General features: G+C 41.2%; 3 protein-coding genes across 4 annotated transcripts in view; 2 read left to right on the plus strand and 1 right to left on the minus strand.

The window, feature by feature from the left end:
• Window positions 1-10,016, plus strand: part of LOC140284857 (potassium voltage-gated channel subfamily B member 2-like) — a 77,860-nt gene extending 67,844 nt beyond the window's left edge. The window contains exon 2 of the mRNA XM_072378861.1: window positions 7,402-10,016. Coding sequence (XP_072234962.1) covers window positions 7,402-9,381 — 1,980 coding nt within the window. The 3' untranslated portion in view covers window positions 9,382-10,016. The remainder of the gene's footprint in view (window positions 1-7,401) is intronic.
• Window positions 10,017-14,194: 4,178 nt separating this feature from the next.
• Window positions 14,195-18,202, plus strand: terf1 (telomeric repeat binding factor (NIMA-interacting) 1). Its single transcript, XM_072378766.1, has 9 exons — window positions 14,195-14,446; window positions 15,060-15,155; window positions 15,366-15,493; window positions 15,750-15,836; window positions 15,967-16,122; window positions 17,217-17,326; window positions 17,542-17,639; window positions 17,789-17,859; window positions 17,985-18,202. Exons 1-9 carry the CDS (start codon window positions 14,266-14,268, stop codon window positions 18,144-18,146), a joined length of 1,089 nt encoding a protein of 362 aa, XP_072234867.1. The 5' UTR covers window positions 14,195-14,265; the 3' UTR covers window positions 18,147-18,202.
• Window positions 18,203-18,568: 366 nt separating this feature from the next.
• LOC140284777 (somatomedin-B and thrombospondin type-1 domain-containing protein) lies at window positions 18,569-22,247 on the minus strand. 2 transcript variants are annotated; one of them, XM_072378768.1, is made up of 6 exons: window positions 22,018-22,247; window positions 21,438-21,933; window positions 20,373-20,567; window positions 20,199-20,277; window positions 19,576-19,752; window positions 18,569-18,712 (listed from the first exon to the last, which is right to left on the minus strand). In XM_072378768.1, the coding sequence occupies exons 2-6, from the start codon at window positions 21,661-21,663 to the stop codon at window positions 18,595-18,597; spliced, it is 795 nt and encodes a 264-aa protein (XP_072234869.1). In that variant the 5' UTR covers window positions 21,664-21,933; window positions 22,018-22,247; the 3' UTR covers window positions 18,569-18,594. The 2 variants fall into 2 exon arrangements, with proteins under 2 accessions (XP_072234869.1, XP_072234868.1); XM_072378767.1 differs by having other exon boundaries at window positions 21,438-22,247.
• Window positions 22,248-23,091: the final 844 nt, after the last annotated feature.

The following is a 23,091-nucleotide window of genomic DNA, read 5'->3' on the forward strand; positions in this document are numbered from 1 at the left end:
GCCAAAGGCTTGTTCTGACAAGAAATGTGCACACAAATTGCATGTGCACACACGTTTTTTTTCATTGTACAGCCAGCAGTGAAAGGACATACAATGGTTTAAATTGCCATCTTATGTAAGTATATATATATACATGTATCATCAACAAGATTTATTGCCATGGTACGGCATTGCTAGAGCGGTTACATTGCAGCTGATGACAAGAGAAGACAAAGGCGTAGAAACAAGTCAACTCTCAGCTCTAACTTTCTTATAGCTCATGGCACATTCTAACATATTTTACCAGTCACCGAATTAATTTTATTGGATTTCCTTCCTCTATAGGCAGTTTCTTTTGTTTATTACGAGAGGTGTTAAGCTTGTTATGAATTGGTATAATTTCAACAATGAAGTCTACTCTCATATCTTTGTAATTTTGGCAATGTAACAGGAAAACAATATCCTGCTCTCACTCCTCCAAGTTTGCTAGTCTATTGCATTTATCTACCTAACCTGTTTTAATCTACCTGTTTTTCTTCCTGACATTTGTCCTGCAAAAGTCTTGGGCCGTAATTGGCTGCAAGGGGGCCAAGAGGGTAATTGTGTCAGACAAATTACTGAGTAAGGACAGCGAGAACCGGTGGAAAAGTGCAATAAGGACTAGTGCAATTTGAAGTTTGCCAGAGGTGAAAGAGCTCAAAAAGTTAATTTCACTAAGACTAATCAAGACACTGACTTTAAATTCTGTTTGTTCTTAACTTTAAAGTCTTTAGGCACATTGTGCATGACTTTTCACTCTGCCCTTCCTCAGAGGCCCAGTCTCTGCGGGAACCACTTTTACAGCCAACGATTAATTCACAAAAGTGCTGACTAGGACACAGGAATAGCACAACCACACAGTATGATATCTTTTCTTTTTTTCTTTTTCAACACAGTCATGAAGTATTGTTGAACTGCAGTCATATCTGTCATGAAGACCATATTGGCAGTAGAAATCTGATATCAGGGGTAAAGGGCTATGTTACAGGATGCACAGAAGGATGGAGCAAAAATAGGTATCTATTTCAGTCAGTAGATGGCTCAAGGATTCTGATGGAGCTTTAAATAAGGTCATCAATATACTTGATTGAGACGCAGGGTTGCTTAGTTTCCCATAAGTATGAGTCCAGAAATGTCTCACCTATGTTGTGATGTGACCTTTAGCATTTGAAGTGCAGTTGTTAGAACTGTGACTGAGAACCTAAATTACCTTGAAAAAGCTGTGCTGGTCAGCACTGCTTTGTGTTACTATGGATTGTATGGGTGTAGCTCACACCTACCTCCCTGTGTTAGCATGACTAGCTTAGTTCCCATAAGTAGCAGAGCTTTTCTTCGTAGCTATTGCCAGATTCATGTTAGACATATATGGAGAATATATGCAGTCATTTTTTGTCATTGCTGACATCTACCAGGTGTTTGTTGTTGTTATTATTGTGCTGACTTCATCCATGGCGACTTAATTCCACTTTGTAACTTGTGTCATTTATGTAATTGGAATGCAGTGATGTGGTTAGATTCTTATATAAAGTGCCACTCGCAAGTTTAGAGTTAAGATCCCACTTTCATTTTGATTCAACTGAGTGATTACACCTCCTTCAATTTGTCTTTGCAGCAGACTATGGGCTGTTATCACTGCAGCCAGGAAAACGTTGGCCTTGAGATGAAAGCCACTGCATTCGCTGATTTTGGCAGTTGTGGGACAACTCTCTCTCCGAAACTGTCCTAATGGAGTGATCTCTGACTTGAATGCATGGGCTCAGACTCAGTTTTCTCCAGGCGTGGGATGTGGCTCATAGTTTTGTTAAAGAAAGGGTGCAGCTTGGTGAACAACTGGCTGGTTGCCAGAGAGTGTGAAAACCAAAAGAAAGCCCCAGGCACAGAATCTCAAAAGAAGTCAGATTCTCTGTACTGTTTGCTGCTCTCAGGGCATTATACATTGACACATTCTCTCCCATTGCCATCATTACATTGAGTAAAAGATTACCTCAGAAGGATTTAAGTAATACATAATTTCAACCAATGCCAAATTAGACATTGTCAGTGTGCCATTTTCCGCATATAAGGTTTCAACCTGCTAATTGTTGGTATGCCGCCTCTCTATAATGTAATGGAGCACTGTTGCTGAGCACTGGAGCACTGTTGCTGACACAAAGTTATATCAGTTATATCAGTTATTTATTGGTTTCTGCATCTTTTTCCAACTGTCATATTGTGGCTAGAAATTAACTAGCTTGCTCTGTGGTAACACACAGTACAGGTGGCCTGCAAGTGGATGAGAAGTGGTTATTGATTAAGGCTCCTCTCGTACGCTGTCAGCCCACTCAACCATTTTTTGTGTTGCTGAGTGATCTTCACACCCTCGTCATAAAACACTGGCCGATACCCTCTGGTTTCTGCTGTTGCGTGCCTCCAGCAAGAAAAAGAGGAGTGTACCAGAGAGCCAAAAGGGCTCTTTCCAAACCAATCAACGAGAAAAATCATTTACATGCGGAGTTGGTCTATCACACTGATTGTGAGGCACTTTGCTGAGATTGACCCTGAAATAGTGACTTTAATTACATCATGACAATACTCCTGGCAAAGGTTGCCAAGAACATAATATGTTTTTTGCTGACTGATGACAAATTAAATTCTAAGTGACAGAGTTTGGTGATTCTGCATAATGTCGAGACAGATGGGTAATATCCACTGCAATTACTGACTGCACTGAGAGCTGTCAGAGGTGGGAGAACAGCTCAATAGTTTTCTTGAAATCATAAGAAGTCATTGTTATGCACCTGGCTTCCTCTGGAGTCTCCAAAGCTAGTTCACCAGATGGATGCTGAAGTGGTTTCTTTTCATCGGATTTTGTTGCAGAAGGTTTGAGACATATTTCAGTTGCATTCATGTTATGTCAATACTCATTTTAGTTTTGTCATTTTGTTTTATTTTTATTTTTTACTTGCAGTGCTTTATGAACTCAATTATCTTTACCACAGACTAATGTCTTTAGAATCGGGCCCCAAATGGTAATGACTGTGGCATTCTTCCAAACTTCTCTGAGCCTTGGAGGATCTGCAGAATAAAGTGGTTGATGGCCACCAAATATCACAATCCATTTCTGTGTCTCTGTCTGTGTGAAGTCTGTTGGAAAGCGGCCACGGTGAAGGCCTGCGAAATCTTGACAGAGCAGTGCATAAAGGCGGGGGAATCTCCCCTCTTTTGTTATTGATTAATGTCGGGCCTCTGGAAGGCTATATATGCAAGTCATACTCATTCATCCATGCTTTATAAATCTTGTTATAAGTATCGCCGGCAAGTTCTTTAATAATGCCATTATTGGTAATGGCTCACAGCATTTGTACTTAGGAGTCATCCTTTGCCATTTGCATCCCCTGAACTTTTTGCAGCACATGAAGCCAGTGATCTGAATAATGAAGCGGGAGTTGCTTATGACACATTTAAACTTAGAACAGTTTAAATTACCAAAATTGTTTTAATGTACTGTGATGGACTGGCGACCTGTCCAGGGTGTACCCCGCCTTTCGCCCAATGACTGCTGGGATAGGCTCCAGCCCACCCACTACCCGACCGACGGATTGACGGTATAGAAAATGGATGGATGGATGTTTTAATGTATGCGGAAAGCTGGTACTGTGTGCAGGCCAGCAGCTGTGCATGCCTAGATGTGGTCATAACACTGGAATAGATACAGTCCCAGAAGATGAAACACCACACAAGTCCTGCAATCAATTCTCATTACCATAGCCATAATCACCCAGATTGATTCCACAGCAAAAAATTATCATACCTAAGGAATGGCTCAATTTGTCCAGCACAAATTGATGACATAAGTGCAAGAGTAGGAGGGGGTTTAGTGGGGGCCTCACAGGTGGATCATGGTCCATAAGAGCTCTGAGTACAGATATCAATAGGGGCTCGCAGGGCTTGGCACAGTGTCCATAATGTGATGTGTACACAATCGATAGCATCCCCAGCACTGGGAGATGGGTCGCTGGAGTGTCATGGGTTGTTCCTCTTCCTCACATCTTTCCACCTTCAAAGTGCGGAAGGAGGCAGAGACGAGTGGGTGATGCAAGAAGTGAGGCATAACTGCGACCACAGGGCTGTCACTGATGACAGGACATTTAGAGAGGAGTTAGTGCCCCTATTGACTGCTGCTTGTGAAGAGGAAGAGGAGAGTTGATTCCCATAATGTTGAGAGTAGTAGGAGAGATTACTGAAGGTGGCTGAAGATGAAGCTCAAAAGAGGCTCAGAAGAGACATTTGAGAGGACTCTTCAGGTTGTGGCTCTCGTGGGTCTTCTCTGGAGGGTCAACACACTTTTTTATCTCGTATCTTTGGCTGTGGAATGGGAATATTAGGGTTCATGGCTGAAGTAGTATCCACTCTGTCAATAAAGTTGCATAAATCAGTACTTATTTTTAAGCTGTCCCTTTAGGATTTGAGCCACCCCTCAATCGTCCGGATTATCTGTCTTTTCCTGATTATAACGTGCCTAAGAGTAATAAACAAAGTACTAAGGGAAGTCTTCAGACAGTTGTGTAAAACTAAGCCATGTGACTGTGACATATTCTCCCTCTCCTTGTCCATCTGTCTTTTATCTCATGTTAAATGTCAAACTGATGCAGCATTCCAGCACAGTCCTGCAAAGCAGCCTCTGCTGCCGTAGAGGTGGTGGAGAAATAGGGCTTTGGCTTAAATGGCCACATACAATTAAAGCATGTCGTACATCCCTAATCATCTGAGGACATTTCCATCCCATCTAAGCCAATCAAGTCTCATGACCAGCCTGTCTGTGAACTGACTGTGACATTTTCCTCCCGAGGTCAAAACTTCACTGGCACACCATGAAAGTAAGGTTCCTTTAGTTATTTAGTTTAGAATTCACCACTTCATATTAAAGCTTGTCTAAAAATTGAGCACATTGAGGAACACACAACAGCATTTATTTCTTAAATAAAGTCATGAGATTTGATTCTAATCTCAACTGTTTTACTCTTTGAACTTTTGGCAAGAGAATAATGATTATGAAACAGAGTTAACCATCAAAAATCTTGTTCCATTTCCGGTCTGTTATCCTCTGGGTCATCCTTTGACCAAGTGGCTTTGCTTTACTTGTTACCACTTTCTTTTTTTTACAATCCACCGTGCACAACAGTTGTTGCCATACTTAGTGCTGCAGCACATGCAAATGTATGGGAATGGGAACGGAGGCTGAGTAATTGATCCTCTTAACTACTCCCACTCAATTACAGCACAGGTTAATGCAAGCCACCTCAAATTGTTCATCCTCATGCTCAAATGGCACTTGTGATGTGCATGAGAAATGGGTGTGAGGGTGTGAGGGAGAGAGACGGCAAGGGTGAGGGTCAACGAAAACATTGCACCAGCACTCTGGTGTTCATTCAGCTGTCCATAGTGCATTTTTAAAGTGTGGAACGGTAGCAGATTAACTGTCTCCTCTGAAGCATTTAATTGGAGTCTAAATAAAGACTAGTTGGCCTCTGAAGTATGTCAATGAATCATATATACAGTACTATGCTTCATATTGTGCTTTATCCAAAGTCTTTATTTTAGGCTAATACAATTTCCCACTCATAAGCTTTTAAATTGAGCAAAATCATTATTTTATGCTCGTGTCTTCTCTTGTACCTCTTTCAGTAACACAGACAAAGGTTTGACAGCAGGATGTAAGCTTCTAATGAGCTTGCCAAAAAGTTCAGGGGTACTGAGGCAATCTGCGTTCTTACTATGACTCTACAGTCTTTCAGCCCCGTGCCAGGGCTACCTTAGTTGCCTCACTTAGCTGCTAATAGGTTTAACCTAATCAGTACCAACATTCATTTAGTGATAATACTTCCCACGCTGAGCCATGACACCAAACCCCCTATTTTGCTCTCTGATTGCATTTATTCTTCACTTATCACTTAGCAGAAGGATTTTTCCCTGTTATTAAAAAAATTCTTCATAAGCTGTTAACCATAATTTTTTTCAGGGTAACAGTACAAGCCATCATCTAATGGGTAGAGCAGAGAAAAGGGTGTGTCTTAAACAGTGAAAAATCCTTGAGCTTGATCTCCTCTAGATAACTGCTAATATATGATGGAAACTAAATTATTGAATTCTCAAAGGAGGTACTTTAGAGTGTAAATTTATATACGATTAGGAGTGTGTCCTGCAAGTCAATGTGGTTTCTTATTAGTATTCAGGATGCCTTGTTTTCCTGTCTTGACTGAGTCTCTTCAATCTCTCTTCATTAGTACTTAATAGGTTTTATATTGCTCAGGTCACAGAGGACTTTTCACAAAAGAATGCAAATTTTTCCATGCACTGGATTTCAGTAAACGTGATGCTGCAGTCATGTGCTGAGTGTGGGAAGGAGATGTTTCACCTGTACGACTGCGGACACTGAGTTCAGTGGGGTTGAGTTGCAAGGGGAAAAAAAAAAGACATCAACTAATCCCACAGATGAAATATTCAGTTTGTCACATAACATGATGTGACAGTCAAGCCCAATCCGCCCCACACATTGCATTGCTCACACACTCGTTTTATAAATAACAAACCTCAGTCAGGACATCTTAGGCCAGATTTAATCAATCGTGGTCAATAAATCCTGGTCGAGATAAAGAGAGCTGCAGCTGAAGCACAATCTCGTTCAGTGCTGACCTCACAGGATTACGCCGGATGTTCTTAACCATCCCCTTACAGAACTGAGGGCAGAGTAAAGGGTGTTGCTGTTTCACAAGAACCACCAATAGTTTTCAAGCACAATATGTGAAGGTCATTTTCTTTAGAAACTGAAAGCGAGAATAGTTTATAGTTAATAGGCAGAGAGAGTTTTAGACCATTGTGTGGTGGAACCAAAATCCTTTTACCCTTTTATTTGGTGTAAATGAGGTCTCTACAGAAACATTCATTTATTTCCAAAACAGATTTCTAACCTAGTTTTTTCCACCTTCTTAACTATACTAATTATTCAGTGATCTCTCATGCAATGTTGCCCTACATTCAAATATCCTTATGTACAATACCCAGGCAGTAATCTTTGTAGGCATAATGGGCTGCCGATCTATATTCAGGAACATACCCACAGTACCTTTCTTACAAAGATCGACACTCCTTTGGGTCAAATCATTCACTGTATTCTTAACACCTTTTAAACATTATTCATACATCTTTTTTTGGACTTAAACCAAAATAGACTCCCCTGATTATAAATGTATTTCTGGTCTGCCACAAGCAACTGAGCTATGAAATGTTGATGCTGCAAGACAAATCGCAGCTGTTTCTTGATTCAAAATCTGTATTTAGTGTTTTGTGTACAACACAAACATTATTTCCTCATGTTGAACTAACATTTCTCTGCTCTCTTTTCAGATTCTAGCCATCATATCGATATTGTTTATCGTCCTCTCCACCATCGCCCTGTCTCTCAACACCCTACCAGAGCTCCAGGTCAAGGATCAGTTTGGCCAGGCTACTGACAACCCCCAGCTGGCTCACGTAGAGGCCGTGTGTATTGCATGGTTCACCATGGAGTACCTTCTTCGCTTCCTGTCCTCTCCTAATAAGTGGAACTTCTTCAAAGGCCCACTGAATGTCATTGACTTGCTGGCCATTCTGCCCTACTATGTTACCATATTCCTAACGGAGTCCAACAAGAGTGTACTCCAGTTCCAAAATGTGCGTCGTGTGGTGCAGATATTCAGAATCATGAGGATATTGAGGATCCTGAAGCTGGCCAGACACTCCACAGGGCTCCAGTCATTGGGATTCACTTTAAGAAGGAGCTACAATGAACTGGGCCTGCTAATATTATTTCTCGCCATGGGTATCATGATATTTTCCAGCTTGGTCTTCTTTGCTGAGAAAGATGAAGATGCCACCAAATTCACCAGTATCCCTGCCTCATTCTGGTGGGCCACCATTACAATGACTACAGTGGGCTACGGTGACATATACCCGCAGACTTTACTTGGAAAGATTGTGGGTGGACTATGCTGTATAGCAGGAGTGCTAGTCATAGCCCTACCAATTCCTATTATTGTCAACAATTTCTCTGAGTTCTATAAGGAGCAAAAGAGGCAGGAGAAAGCCATCAAGAGGAGGGAGGCTCTGGAGAGAGCCAAAAGGAATGGCAGCATTGTGTCAATGAACCTAAAAGATGCCTTTGCTCGGAGTATGGAACTGATGGATGTGGTGGTTGAGAAAGGAGAGGACAAAACTTCCCTCGACAACCACCTGTCGCCAAGCCGTTTGGGCAGCTCAACCAGGCATGCCTCCTCCGAAAGCAATCTGAGATCACCAGATAAAAGAAACCCAGAGTACCCCCCACAGAGCTCCCCGCATCGTATAATCATCACCACCACTGGAAGTCCACAACGGGTAAACAGGACACCACAGCACCTGAATGTTCAGAGACTGGAGGACATGTACAACCAGATGACCAAGTCACAATCCTTCACCAATCTCAACTCTACAAGCTCCATGAGCACTCTGAGCACAACTATGACTGCCCCTGCCTCACCGAAGAAATCTCTCAGCCCTGAATCGACATTGAAGGAGAAGGTGCAACTGGAGATGAAGGAAGTCCAGCCCTGTGCAGATGATAACTTTGCTGGCTGTTCAGGGGGCTCTACAAAAGAGGGCTCCAACTTAGTTAAGAAGGATGCTGAGCCATGGCAAATCAGACACCCAATGGCCCCACCTTTTCTAAATCTTAGCCACCTGAGGACCGACGATGACCAGACCTCTCCTGGAAACAAAGAAGGCTTCTACGAATGCGTTAATCCAGGTTATGGATCAGAAATCAATATCGAGGAAGGAGAAAGCTTTAACAGTGCTGCAGAGAATATCCAGAGCTCTCTGATAGGAAATGACCCTCTGAAAATAAAAGGGTTGGAGGTAAACTTCACCAAACCTTCCATTGAAGGTCCTCTAACTCCACCTAGCACTACCTCTCCTGGAGACATCAGCTCCAGCATCCTGGAAGATGAGTCTCCAGTGGGAGAGATGTCACCACTCATCCCCAGTTCAGAGGAGCTTCTCCCAGTCATAGCTGAGGACACCTGCTCCCCCAAGAGGCTGGTGGTAGACACCCCACCAGGTGATGAGGATCAATCCACAAAGAACAACGAGGAGAAACACCTGATGGAGGAGGCGGGTGCTGCGATCGCGCCCTCTTCACCCAAGACAAAAGCACAAAATTGCACCCAAGGTGTAGTTGGGGCAGACGAGGAGGGGAAGGCTGACAGCAATCCAAGTGGACACAAAGTAGAGAACCACATGTTTACATCCGATATTCACCTGATACCTGGGGATGGCAGCCTCTCGCCAACCTGTGAAACCAGCATGTGAATATAAGGGAAGCTTTGAGTCACGAAAGACCTGCTACAACCTCAGCCTGGCATGCCGGGAGCAGAAAGAACAGTCAAGGGTGCTGTTGTAGTTGAAAGATATTCTTGCATGGCATGACAAGTCTCTTTTACTTGTGTTGTTGTGTATTGCTGAAAAAGAAACTGCAGTGCTTTGTGCAGATTTGAGAAAGATTATGGAGCAAATGGTGGGCTCAGAGAGGAGAAGGAGGCTGTGGAAAAATGGGAAAGAGAAATGGGAATTCATCAACCAACGTAGACACGGATTCTCCTAGTGTACATAATGACAGTCTCTTTTTCTAGCAAAAGAAGGAAATGCACAGAGGGACTCATCTGTAAAAAGCATGCACTCAAAAAAAAACAAGAAAAACAGAAAAAAAAGTCTGATATTTTACGGTGCTTAGTTTGCTGAAAGCACTCCACTGTATATACCAGGACACGTAAGGCAATGGCAATGCACAGGATGGTGAAAGAAGACTGAAGGTACAAAAAGTTTTAATGTGAAAAAGGAGGGGTGTGGGTTTGAATCAACAGCCCTCAAAGTGGGTGTTGCATTGTAGCGACCTATTAAAAAAAAAACAACATATCATTACCTTTTGTGGAAATGCAAAGTGTTCCCATGACAACCCTGTAATGTTTTGGGTTTTTTTTTTCTTTTTTTTTGTTGTTGTTGTTATTGTTGTTGTGTGAAACACTGTATGAAACTACAACATTGACATTATTGCTTTGAGTTTTCATAGCAGCTGATCTAATAATCTCTGAATGAAAAACACCTTTATTCCTGCAAAGCGCGCTGCAGTTGCCAAGTGTGTACGCAATTAGTGGAAACCAGTAAATATCAGATACAACGGCTACGGAAAATATTTACCATGCAATTTTAGATGTAAGTACCCAGATTCAGTATCCCTTTTTCAGCTGTTTGATTCCATCCAAATCACAGGAAAGACTCTTATTTAATCTCTGACATCAGATATATACTTCTAGAAGTAGTTTGAAGAGTAGGATTAAATAAGTAGGAAAATTAACGTAGGTAAGTGAGATTCCACAAAATGTTAATTCAGCACCTTACATCTGGTCGGTAAGACATATGCTTTACTATTAGTATCTACTCTGGCAATTTAACCGGGATCGACAGTCAAATGACTGCATTCCTCCTTATATCAGTGGACCAAATCAAGCACACTTACGAGCTTTTATCTATCTCAGCTGCATCATAACATATATGGTAATGACATGTATTATGACGATAGTTATTATGTTTGTTCCTTATGGTTTGTTTACTTGCATCGTGTTCATCCTCTGATGTCATTTGTTCCATACTACTGCAAATTTACCCGATCCTGCTGAAAAGTTTAGGGCATCTTTATGTTTCTTCTCACGTATCTTGTGGCGTCTCGGACTGTGATTTATTGTGTTTTATTGTGAACAAAACTGTTTTCAGTCTAACTTAAATCCAAAGGAGTTTCTCTCTGTCTCTCTCTTTATCTTTTTTTGTTTCTTCTTTTCTTGTCCGGTCTTCTCTCTTCTCACTGTTGTTTTACACAGACTGAAAATACCTGTTGTATGTTGCCTTTGATTCCAATTTATCGCTGGAATATTTGTTCATTGACTCGGTGTGACTTTTCTCAGAGTGTGCCCGGAAGGTGTTTGTGAAAGCCGCACAAACCGGAATAGCAATGAGAGGAAGAGGATAGGTACATTATTTGCCGTTTGATTAATTGCTTTCTTCTTCTTCTTTTTTTCTTCTTATGATTATCATGTCTTTTAGTTAGTTAGTTTGTTTTTCACAGAGAGGTGTGGAATGTGCAATACTGCATACTGCAATCTATGCAGGCCAAGAATTGTGGCACTTTATTTTACGTCCTTGGGAATTTGTAAGTGTACAGGCAGAAACTACTTGTATTTTTCAGATGTTATATCTTTAATATGAGGTAAAACAGTGTTACACCTACCAGAATCTCACAAACAATGCAAATGAGAATTTGACTTTTAATTTTTCTTACTATATGGCTGGCAAAATGCTGTCAGGCACCTTATAGCCAGGTATGAATGGACCTCAAATTTGATTGTTTTGAAATAGGGATCCAAATTGACCACCAGGGCCTTTTATATTGCTGTTAGATTTACATCAAATCTAGCAAACATCTGTGGAAGCTATTAATACGATCTAATTTCCATGGCCACAAACAAAGGATTTTATGTTTTTTGTGAATTAATGCTGAAAATTATTCTATTTTTTCTAAACCAAAATGGAGCATGACCACAATTTCCTGCCATATGGTGGTTGAAATGATGCGTGCCTTTTCATAATACTGTTGTTTATGAGAAGGTAGCAAGTCATTTTGCTTTGTTCATATAGCACTGTACAGAAAATTCTAATTTTATAGGAGAAATCAGGTCTTTATGTAATAGATACAAGTAATGTTATTGAGTTCTCAGGTTTTCTACGACTCTCTGATGTTCTCATTGGATAGATTTATCTGTTTTTTGTTTTTTTTTCTTTAACAGCTAAGATCAACTGGCTACTTCTGTACTTTTATTGAAAAGTATTGTCAAATCCACGTCAATGTCTCGGCTCCTGGACCAAGAAGCCGGAATATATATTCTTCCTCCTGGGTAAATCTGTGTACCGCGTTCAGTATTCACCCCATCAGTCTTCAGCGAGGCAGGAAGAAGTATAAACAAAGCGAAAGGTATTTGACCATGAAGCAGGGAGAGTGACCACAGCCAGGGGGAGGTCCCTACTGTCCCAGAGCTGATCCATCTGATTACACCTCTGAGTGTTCCAGTCCCCGCGGCTTCAGAGGCTCAAACCCCAATGGCGCACTCTCAGGAACAGAGATCAGACAAGACTAGGCAAGGATAGGAAAAGAAACCGTGTCCTCCCAAGTAGTTACATTACATCAGTGATCAGTTGTGGTCCATATTTTCTCTTTTCTGTGTACATACTGTATGCCCAAAGTAGCATAATCTGACTCAGCATTCAGAGATTCACGTGAGACCTCATGGAGTTATCTTTGTGAAATGGCCGACCCCTCATCAGAGACTAAGATTCTTTTGTACTCTCCGATGTAAAATGCGGGGTCAGCGGTGGTTGTCGTTGTTGAGATTTTCTTTTTTCTTTATTAAGGGAGGTTAAGTTGTCTTCTGTACCTGTGCTTTCAGTTTTTTTCCTTCATCCCTTGTTTGTAGTGATCATGTCTCTGTGTTACCTTGGAGTAATCCTTTGTTTTGGCTGATAGAATAGAGAAACAAGGGAGCTGGAGTGATCAGCTTATATCCCGTTGGGATGAAGTTTGTGTGGAAATTCGTGTTGCGAGCTGACAGCAAAAGGACCGTGCTCTGTCTTACTGTCTCACAATGGCATATTCATCTGTGATACTGTACAGAGTGGAAATGTTGTGTCTTTATTTTCTCTGAGAGAACGTATATTGTCCGTGTCGCTCATTTGTGCTCACTCACTAAACCTTTCTCCCTAAAATGCATAAAGCAACATTGTTTGTTCACATGTCTCTGTATATTATGCCTCTTACCTTTGATTTTTGATTTTCCTCTTTCTTTACTCAGCTTTGAGACATTATCATTAGACACATTCTGAGCTACAGACTGTTTCTGTACAAAGCGACATCTTTGTATGCATGTAGTAGACCGAGCAATTATGTGACCACTGAACACTTTGTTATGGTACATGTCTGTCAACATTTCCGTCAAGCATTGTTCCCCATTACATCTATTAGCATTATGCAGAATAACAAATAAATGTGTATATAACTCACATGTTCGTGTCTCATGCTTTCTGCTCTACAGATGAGCCAGTGTTTGTAGGTCACACATTTGCATTTGATGGATTTCTGCACACTAAGTGTCCTAATGAGGTACACAGACGTTAATTTATGAATAATTTCTATTTAAACCACTTTAAACTGAGACGCAAGGTTCTTGTTGGGTCTTTTTCTAAATCCAAAGGAGCAGTGCCGTTTGGGCCACATTTTGGAAAATGCCATTGCAGAGTCAATACCTTACTCTAATTTTAAGGACAGTTGCCAGTAAAAAAAAAAAAACCTTGTGTGCCAAATACCTGTTATATATTATGTAAGACATATGTGTATATTGTACTGTAGTTTAAGCACATAACACTGTAAGATTCTGAGACCACATCGGCAACTTTTAACAACCTGAAAACTAAAGACAAAAATTCCTATCTAGATTTTCTTGCATTGGAATGTCAGTTTGAAAGAATTAATTAAAACACTCAATGTTAGACATTTGCTTTGATATGTGCCTGTGTTGGGTTAACTAATTTTGCTACCTCCATGCCCATAGAGTTTCAACAATATTTCGTTAATTGCTGTTGGTGTTTTGTAGATGCGTGGCATATGAACTTCACACAGTATTTTAGACAGATTAATGTCAGAGGATTAAAATTAAATCAAATTGATCAAATAACTAGAATGATCAAATATTTAAAAAATTATTTTTTTAGAAAGAAATTACCCCTCTCTTATTACAGATGTGTGCAACACATCACACTGTACTTACACAGTACATATCAATCAGTTAGAATATCAAATGAAAATATTGGCTTAATGAGCGTAAGTTAGGAGTTTTTTAGTATTGTTTTACATCAACCACCCTTTTTACAATTGTAATATGTAAGTAAATGATGAGTGAATTTTATTCATTAAAAGCGCATTAAAACCTTTGTGTCATCTTACAGTGGATAGTTAATATTCTTCCCAATCGACAGAGGGCGCTGCAGTCTGTACAATGAAGACAAACTAGCAACAACAACAAAAAAAATAGAAAAGGCGCGCGGAAAATGAACGGTTTACAAAAAGGATAACGTCATTTAAAAAAAGAAACAAATATGGACCGCGGAGAAAACGAATCCTCTGCAGATGCAGATAGTACGAAAGAGAGTATCAGTTTTTCTCACGTTACCACAGTCGCTACAGAATGGATGTTGGACTTCATGTTTGTGAGTTTGTGTCGGCGTTTCAAAGAAGGCAAACTGGATGAGTTCAACGAGACGCTGAAAACGTTTGAGAGTGAGTATTTCAACAGTTAAGTCGTCAGCTCGCCGTAGTTCCGTTATGTTAAACCACGCCAGTGCAACTGTGTATGCTTTTTTTTTTTACTATGCCAAGAGATGTTGTGTTAGCTTCATATTTAGTTTAGTTTTGTTTAATTGTTAGCTTGTAAAATTAAAAACAAAACTTCACGCACAAGCAAGTGACGCGTTTACGCTCCGTGAGTTCAGTGCAAATGTGTCGTTGTATTTGGACGGGCTACTGAAAGGACAGAGAATGTGTTATAAATTATATGGGGTACAAGTTTACGTTAGGTGTAAACTTGAGGTGTAAATACAGAGTTGATGCTCTGCTGTTACTGGAGGCCCTTTAGCTGAACTTTCCTGTGTTCCTGTTAAACAGACCCGGGTCGCTACGACAACGCACAGTAATCAGTTCCTACTGCTAAGCAACGTCATAAACATAACTAATCATTTTTAAAAAGTGAGTTAATAATACCGTGGCCCATCCTGCCATCCTTTTTTTTTTTAGTTGATATTTTGATGTTTTTGTAACCTGCGCACCTGCCACGGAGAAAGTATGTTTTGTGTTGTGGTGCTGCGAGACTAAGGTGACTTTTGCTCTTTCTCAGCCATTTCTCAGAGACCGTCTCTGAGAGGAAACTCCCATGAAGAGAAAACCTTGATATGTGCCTTCCTTGCGAGAGTCATGCATGGAAAACAGCTGGGTAAGTCGCTGTGGACATACAGAAGTCGAACGAGACCCTCAACAAGTCTTGAGCATATTTGAAACAATTATTGATTTTATGAAAGGACATTTCAAATTGTGTAAGCTGGCATGGGAAATGGAAGGCTGAAATGAGGGTTTCAAATTGTACACTCTGTAGTTTTCTTTGTGCACACACTAAAAAAAACAGTAACGATGTGCTTTTCTCCAGATGTCCTTTTTGAAGAAGATGAGTCTGTTATGCCTTTGATGTCTGCAGCCAAATTATGGCCAAACCTAGAGCACACTGTGGCAGATGAAAGTTTATTCAAAAACATCACCATTCTTTTGCTGGTCCAGGTAAATCTGCCGTATGTTGAGGTATTTCTCCATACTGTTGTTATTATTGCTGGAAGACAACAACATCATTATTTGTTTTTAGAATATAAAGACATGTCTCTTAATGTGTCCTGGTGTGAAAGAATCATTTTGAATATAATCATAATCTCCTCTGACTGTATTACATTGATTCCCATTACTTGTTTGCTTCCTTGTGTTTGAGGTTGTTCTCACTTTTGAGTGTTTTTTTAAGCTTAAACACTTGTTCCATCCCCAGTCTGTGGCAGTGTGCTTGGAGAAAGGCCAAAGATCTTCAGCCTCCTCTGTCCTCAAGTGGTTTGAGAAACACCATAAGTTCCCACAGGTAGGTTTTCTCTCTCGTCTCTTTTCCTTTTCACAGGCATGTGCCTGTCCTTGCATGTTTGGTGTTCAAACAAATAGACATGGTATTTGAAGTTGATTGTCTTTTTTTTTTTTCTTACTCGCTTTTATAGAACTTAAGAGCGAAGCTGTCAACTGTAGTGGCTCAGAGGAAACATGAGTCTTACCACCCCTTCCTCATGAACTTCAGCTTCAGCCGCCTGCAGGAGACGCTCCAGTCCTACTTGGATACTTACTTGGAGAAAAACCCCTCTGACTATCTTCTTAAGGTGCAGGACTTGACTAATTTGAGTTTGTCGTATGTCCAAACCTGACAAATGCATTTATTATCTAGCTTTATTATCTCTTGTTCAGACTGCTATTGCCCTTTGTGATTAAGGCTCTCCTTCCACCTGAAGGTGTTGATGTGTCTTCATCACTCATAGTTAATTAACAATTTGTCATGAAATTAGTCGGAAGGGCAAACTGCTACACTCAGCAGGGCTGTTCCCCAGGAGGACTAACAGACTTGTTTATTTGGGATTTTTTTCATGAGTGATTAACACAAAAGCTGGTGACCTCAAGGAGATTAGACTTGGAAGGGTATTGCAATGCGCTCATTAGTTTTGTTCACAGTGTCGCAATAATGAGTTTTACGAGATTATAAAAGGGTAACATTTAGCTGTGGTTGACAGGAATGACACGGCAGTTTCATGTGGAGGTTTCGGTGTTGGAATGAATGCAATATTCACATTAACAGTAAAAAAAAAAACACCAAGAATTTAGTGAAGAAGCTTTAATTATTGTGGGTTCTCCAAAAGCAACACTTAAAGTTAAACTTGTATGTACCGGCTCAAAAATCTAAATTTGGACACAAAAAAATCTTTCTCGGGGAATATTTGGATCTTAAAGCGATATTGAAGTTGAGTTGTTAGGCAACGAGGCTAAAGCTGTCTTTAGAAACGTAAAAGCGAGGCATTCAATCTCACGACCACTACCAACTGTTCGGCACGGTGATGGCGGGCTCATACTCTGGGGCTGCCAGCTGCTGATTACTAAAAGTTCATGGAGGGATGAAAGAGAAGGGTTACCTCTGAGTTATTAAACATGCAACAGGCGCACTGTTGAACATCATACGGTGTTTCAGCAGGGCACTCGCTCCAAATGCATTTGTGAGATGGATAAAGCAGGCTTACATTAAGGTTCTGGTAAGATCTTGATCTCAAGCTTAGTCAAAAATATGTGGACTCTGTCTTAAAGAGAGAAAATCTTCTCTTCCAGAAAAAGAGCCAGCATTGCCATGACAATCATGTCCACGATGAGCGTATGTTTGGCACTTTACATAAATTGATTTACCTTCGTGACTGTGTTTGCGTGTAATCAGGCGGCGACAGAGGTGGTCCAGTCCCAGAACACTGAGGCTTTGGAGGACGTGGCGTCGCAGGACGTCTCTCTCTCAGAAACGCCCAATAAATCAACACAGAAGGATAGAAAGTAGGAAACGGTGCACTCACACCTCCATTTTTCATTGAAAATGTCATGATTTCTTTCTGCTTTTTGTTGAACAATACACCGCAAATTATAGGCCAGCAGGAAGAATGGGGCGCTCCTTGTTTAGTGAAGCGTTTCTTTTCAACAAGTATATGTATTGCACATAAGGGGATTTTTTTGTTGTTGTTGTAAAAAATGATTTTGGGACACTTTGACAGAACAAAACGGAAATTACTTTCTACGAAAATGACCGACTTGTGGACGCCCGATTCTGCCAAGAAGCCTTTCGTTTCTTTGAAGCGACTCTCCAAAACTGGTATGCCTTAATCTTCCCTCGTTACGCTTTTATCTGTTGCAACAAAACTGGAATTCTGTCTTTCTTTCTTTTCTTTTTTTTTAAAGTTAACCTGCACGTGTTTATAAGTATGAACAAAAGCTAAACCCTTATAAATCTCCTGCCATCAGACTTGTTTCAGATGACGTCCAGAAGGTCACTTGAAACCTCCACAGCACAAAAAACAAGAACAAAACCAAGGGTAAGTTGGACCGCACGGGTCATTCTCTGGTGTGTTTGGTTGGATGATCTCAGATCTGATCCTTCTTTTCCGTTGAGTGCAGAAACATAAAGTCTGTGGGTTTTTTTTTTTTTTTTTTTTTTCAGAAATGGACCACCCAGCTGGACAAATATCTCGAGCACGGTGTTAAACGTCACGGCATGGGGAAGTGGTCTCTTATCTTAATGGATTATGACTTTGATGGACGCACAAGCACTATGCTTAAAGACCGCTGGAGAGTTTTAAGGAAGGCACATCAAGTCGACTGAAGAGGAGACACTCCCCCTGTAAATAAAATCAAAATTGTGTTGTGATTGAATTGTAATTGCCACTATTTTTCCAAGCCTTTTTTAAAATAAAAAAAGAAAGAAAATATGAAAATGGCTGGCATAAGTGTTTGAACTTGTCTTTAATTTTAGTGAAGCGTGTTGCACCCAGCTGCTGCTCTGTTTGTACAAAAAAAAAAAAAGGTCATACCAGCAGAGGGTGCTCAAAACAGAACTATTTGAGTGTTTAAGTGCCCATGATGGGGAACAAATAGTTAATATTTAATAAAAAACAAATGTTTTTGTTTTTTATGAAACAGAATTTGGAGTGATCGGGCGCTGCGTTTAAATCCTTTTTTCCGCAGCATGTTGGAATCCAGCCTCGGCCCTTAAAAGTCTCTCCTTAGGAAATCGTGTGGTGTGAAGGCGGGTCTTCTTGCGACCTGAAGGTTCAGATGAAGACAAAGCTGTGCTGTGGCGGGCAGGTGCACTGCTGCGTTTTCTGGACCTTCTTCCATGTTCCGCTGCACCGGGGGTTCCCCACTGCCTGCCAGTGGAGCACAGCTTCTCTGCAACACAGCGACACCACATGATAGTTATGCTTGTCTGTCTATTCCAAGTCTTTTTTTAAAATTTTTTTAATCTTTTTATTTACCAATTGATTGCTATGAGGCGAGATAGCTGTTGTTGCTAAAAGACTTGTCTGATATATGATTGTAGCTGCTCAAAGGGCCTGGGTATTCCTTTTAATGGTTTGGGTTCATGATTTTTATTTTTTACAGACTCTTCTACAATGAAACCATGCTGTAGATGCAGTATGAAGTTTTGTATTGTCCTTCTGATATTTGCAACTTTGTACCAAAAACGGAGGCATACGGTGCTCTCAAGCCTGTATATGTCTTTAAGCATCGACGGTGTGCGAGCTGACAGTTCCATACTGGTAATTCACCCCCAAACCATCAGAGATGCAGCCTTTAACTGGGTGCTGCCTCTCATCCTTAATCTACAGGATGCTGTGTTCGTGATTTCCAAAAAGAGTTTACCCACTTGCCTCTGTCCATTTTAAATGAGCTTTTGCCCCGCAAATGATTTCCTTTGTTTACACACAAAGATTTCTGGGGTTACATATGTGTAATGATATTGATCTGATTGCTGAACCTCTGGCCAACTTTGGCTCTGTGAGACTTTACATCTCTAAGGTGCTCTCTTTAGACGTTACTGACCTGTTAGCTAATATGTTTCATGAAGCAGCAAATTAACTCCCTTTTAACATAAGTTATGCGTTCTGTCTTCTATTGTGAATAAAATGTTGGTTTATGAGATTTCCAAATCATTGCATTTTGCAATTCTTTTTGGAATTAGGTTGTATTTTCTGTAGGTCCTCAGCTGGTTTAAAAAAAAAAGAAAAGAAAAAGGGTTAATAACGTCATACTTGTTCGATTCCTGACCATCTCCTTGGCAGCTGCCGCTATTGTTTCGCAAGGCGGGAGGCTCACACGCCACACACACTTTAAATCCTTCTGTTATGTACCGCATCCAGAGTGTGTGCGGCCGGTTCTCCACTGTGCAGGATGGCGTTCGTGATTCCAGTTTGAATTCAATGCAGAACCTGGTTGGGAGAGGCATGGTCACTGAAATACACTGCAGTATTTGGACCTAAGACAAAAAAAAGCAACTCAGCTTGACACAAGAGGAGGGGACCACCACCCTTTAACTGCTAATTGGTGTAATGTGACAATAATTTATCATATAGATAACTCTGGACTGCTCACAAAACCCCCCCCTATACCCAGCCAGACTTTTTGCATATGTGCTTTTCATGTGACAAGCCTGAATATTCAGTTCTTTAGTTTCAAAGGATTGTGGCCAGCCTCTCTGCTTTGCCATATTTAACGGTCTGTATACAGACACCCAGGTGGGCAAACACAGGTATCCTTGTGTACAATAGATAGCTTTCTTTTTTAACTTTTCATCTCTTGAATTCAGACACCTGAGGACAAGAGCAGTTTGAGATTACAGAGAGAGGCTTTATAGAAGCCTGATATGAAAACCTACCCAGGATCCAGGGGGTTTCCGTAGCTGTCATGCTTTGGCCTTCCTTTGCCAAACTCCAAACTGCTGATGAGTGCAGTACCTTGTAATTGAAATGAATGAATTATTTTGCTATGCTAAACAGAGTGATGAAGATGAATAATCACAGAAATGGATGTCTCCCATGGTTGGCCGTACCGGAGTTGCGTCCACAGTGGCTGCCCTGGTAGTCTCTGTACTCCCTGCAGCCTGCTTTTTCCTCCAGGCTGGGGCAGGGCTCGCCACTGTTGCTGGGCTGCCGCTCTATCTGACGGACACGGACTCTTACGGAAGACTCGCAGGTCTTGGTGCAGCCGCTCCAGAAGCTCCAGCTGCTCACAGCACAGTCCTGAGCTGGACGTTGGTGCCCAGTAGCATGGGAGAAACATCATTACAATGTTACAGTTGAAAGCAAGCGTTAGGCTTTGAACTGTTCTTGTAGGCTGCATAATTATGTTGGTGAAGTGAAACTGTGATGCACAGCTAAGTTTCCAGGAAATGACTTTAGATCATTGAAGCATTGATAGTTACTTGTGGTATCAGGGTTCCCTGCTCTGCTACAAGTGGTTTGAGAGTAAGCCAAGTGAAGTGAGCAACCTATTCAGCCACCAAGTCCTGTGATTTTTCTCCTCAGTTGCTCTCTGTGCTTGCTGATGAAGCTTTGATGTGTTAAGCGTGTAGATTCGGTGGCTACCGGCCTATAACGCACATTAAGTACGCTCTGCTTCTTTGACTGGAACTGTAATTGCTACAGCTGATTGACAGAATCGCATTCTTCGAATATTTGTACTAATTCCATTATGTGGGCCAGACCACTGAAATGGGGCTAGAGACAGAGCTGGCTGGATTAATTGATTGTATGAATCCTTGCAGTTTTGTGATGGAGAAACACAAATATTGTTAGAAGATTAAGAAAACAGAATAAACCACACATAGTTAGGGTTAAGGTTCCAATTTTGCATGCATGACAAATTTGTGGTATGTACCCAATCCTTTCGGCTATGTAATTAAAGGTGCAGTGTGTGATAAGCAGCCCCAGTGATGACTGGATATTGATAAATCTTCCATATTGATTTTTATTTTTTTTGGATCTCTGGAAAGATCATTTCAAAAGATTTTAGCAAGAGTTTGTGTCATCCCAGAGTGGTGGCATAAAGTTAACGTGTACAGAACCGAGGGGATTCGTTCCTCATTCTCCAACCAGTCTCTCCATTCAACACTCACCTGGGCACTCTGTGAAGTAGTCAAAGCAGCAGTCTTTGGTTTTGACGCAGCTCTCGTCACAGTAGCACGTCCCGTACACACGGTTCATCCTCCAATCTATGGTTGAACAGCTCAGGTCTCTGCCCCGGCAGCACTTCCCTGAGCATCCCCCAGTCACCAGGTGGTTCTGTCCTAGAGAAGCAACCACCAACAACCAACAAGCAAGCTTAACAGAGGATCCCATCATAAGTGTGGGTTGTCGGGCCAGTAGTTGACCCCTGAAATGAAGCTGTAGAGCCTCGGTTGCCCCGCTGTGTGATTTAACACACTCTTCTGCTTTAAATGTGTTTATTCCTACTCTTCTTCGTTCACGCTCATGATCGTGAGAGCGAGAGGTCGGAATACAAGCCCAGCCAAGACCGAGCTCTGCCACAGGAGCCCTTGTGACCTGGAATTCCTGCGTCTGTCTCCTGTGTCCGGCCCGTCCACAGTGTTGCCCTCCAGACACCGCTTCGCTCTGCAAAAGCAGCCAACAGTTCAGAACAACCAGCACAGATCAGACTTCCATGTCTAATGTTGTGTGCTTGCTTTCTCCTCAGACCTGGAGTCTCTTTCCCTGTTGCCTGCTGAGCACCTCCCTCCAGTCAGTCTTACTCTGGACTGAGGCAGTAGGACAAGGGAGGGGTGAGCTGCTTATTGTGTGCTTTCCCTCCTGCTACTGTTCTTTCTTACTTTCTAACCTGCCTTGTTCTTGTTTACGTGTTCTTTTTAATTCCTTTACCACTTCCCTTCAGAATAACTGTGACCCTGATGCCAGTCTGGCACAGTTGCTCACTGCCACCCCAGATCTCTGAGTCCCAAAAGGAAGGGAGGAATGTGAGCATTTGGCAAGCCTCCAATCAATTGTGCCATAGGGCCCACTGAGAACTCTGAAGCCACCATTCTCACCTCGCTGCCTTGTTCAGTGTTTTTTTTTAACACGTCAGGCATGATTTTGTCTGTATATCGCAAATGTATCTTCAGCTAAACAAAAATTTTAGATAACATGGTTAAGTTTAAGCTAGCAGTTGATTAGTTTAGCTTAGCATGAATACTAAAAATAGGAGGAAACCGTTCGCTCTGTGCAAAGGCATACAACCTCACCTCTTAAGGTCACAAGTTAAAACTGTAAAGCTTACGTATTATACGTGTATAAGTCACACAACAAATCTTGAGTTATCTAACATAACGAAAGAGATATGATGAAAACACAAATGTGAAGTCTCTGAGAAGAACCGTTAGCAGCTAACATAAAGGTGAACAAGTGGAGAAAGAGCAGATTAGGGACCCGTCAAGCTCTTCCTCATCCTTAAAAGTGACATGGTTTGAAGTCGTCATCTGTTAGAACAATTCTTGGCAAATTCGTTTTATCGTGCTTTACCTCAGTCTGCTGTTCTCTATTATATCTGAAGCCAAAAAGGTTTGATATTCTTTCATTTATGCGAGAGGATCAGTTAGCTTTGCACTGAAACAGGAGCCATCCTTTAAAATTTAAAAGATCACATCTTCTTTCGTATTTATGTAACACCAGAGTTTTTCCACTTTTGGGAAAGCATAAAAAGGTTCGGCTAGTCTTTTTTTGTCATGCTGTTTGTGAACAAAGTATATGTACTCTGTATTTCGATAAGTCTTGTGC

This window comes from Leuresthes tenuis, unplaced genomic scaffold (genome assembly GCF_036924035.1).
Source record: "Leuresthes tenuis unplaced genomic scaffold, fLeuTen1.0.hap1 SCAF_24, whole genome shotgun sequence".
NCBI classification, from domain to species: domain Eukaryota; kingdom Metazoa; phylum Chordata; class Actinopteri; order Atheriniformes; family Atherinopsidae; genus Leuresthes; species Leuresthes tenuis.

Excerpts from the sequence above, each read along its gene's own strand:
- terf1 (XM_072378766.1), top strand. The coding sequence starts at position 14,266 with ATGGACCGCGGAGAAAACGAATCCTCTGCAGATGCAGATAGTACGAAA. Across the intron at positions 16,123-17,216 it reads CCTCTGACTATCTTCTTAAG|GCGGCGACAGAGGTGGTCCA; the intron begins GTGCAGGACTTG and ends GCGTGTAATCAG. Across the intron at positions 17,640-17,788 it reads GAAGCGACTCTCCAAAACTG|ACTTGTTTCAGATGACGTCC; the intron begins GTATGCCTTAAT and ends TCCTGCCATCAG.
- LOC140284777 (XM_072378768.1), bottom strand. The coding sequence starts at position 21,663 with ATGATGGGATCCTCTGTTAAGCTTGCTTGTTGGTTGTTGGTGGTTGCT. Across the intron at positions 20,278-20,372 it reads CCACTGTGGACGCAACTCCG|GTACTGCACTCATCAGCAGT; the intron begins GTACGGCCAACC and ends TTCAATTACAAG. Across the intron at positions 19,753-20,198 it reads GGAAACCCCCTGGATCCTGG|GTTCTGCATTGAATTCAAAC; the intron begins GTAGGTTTTCAT and ends TCTCCCAACCAG.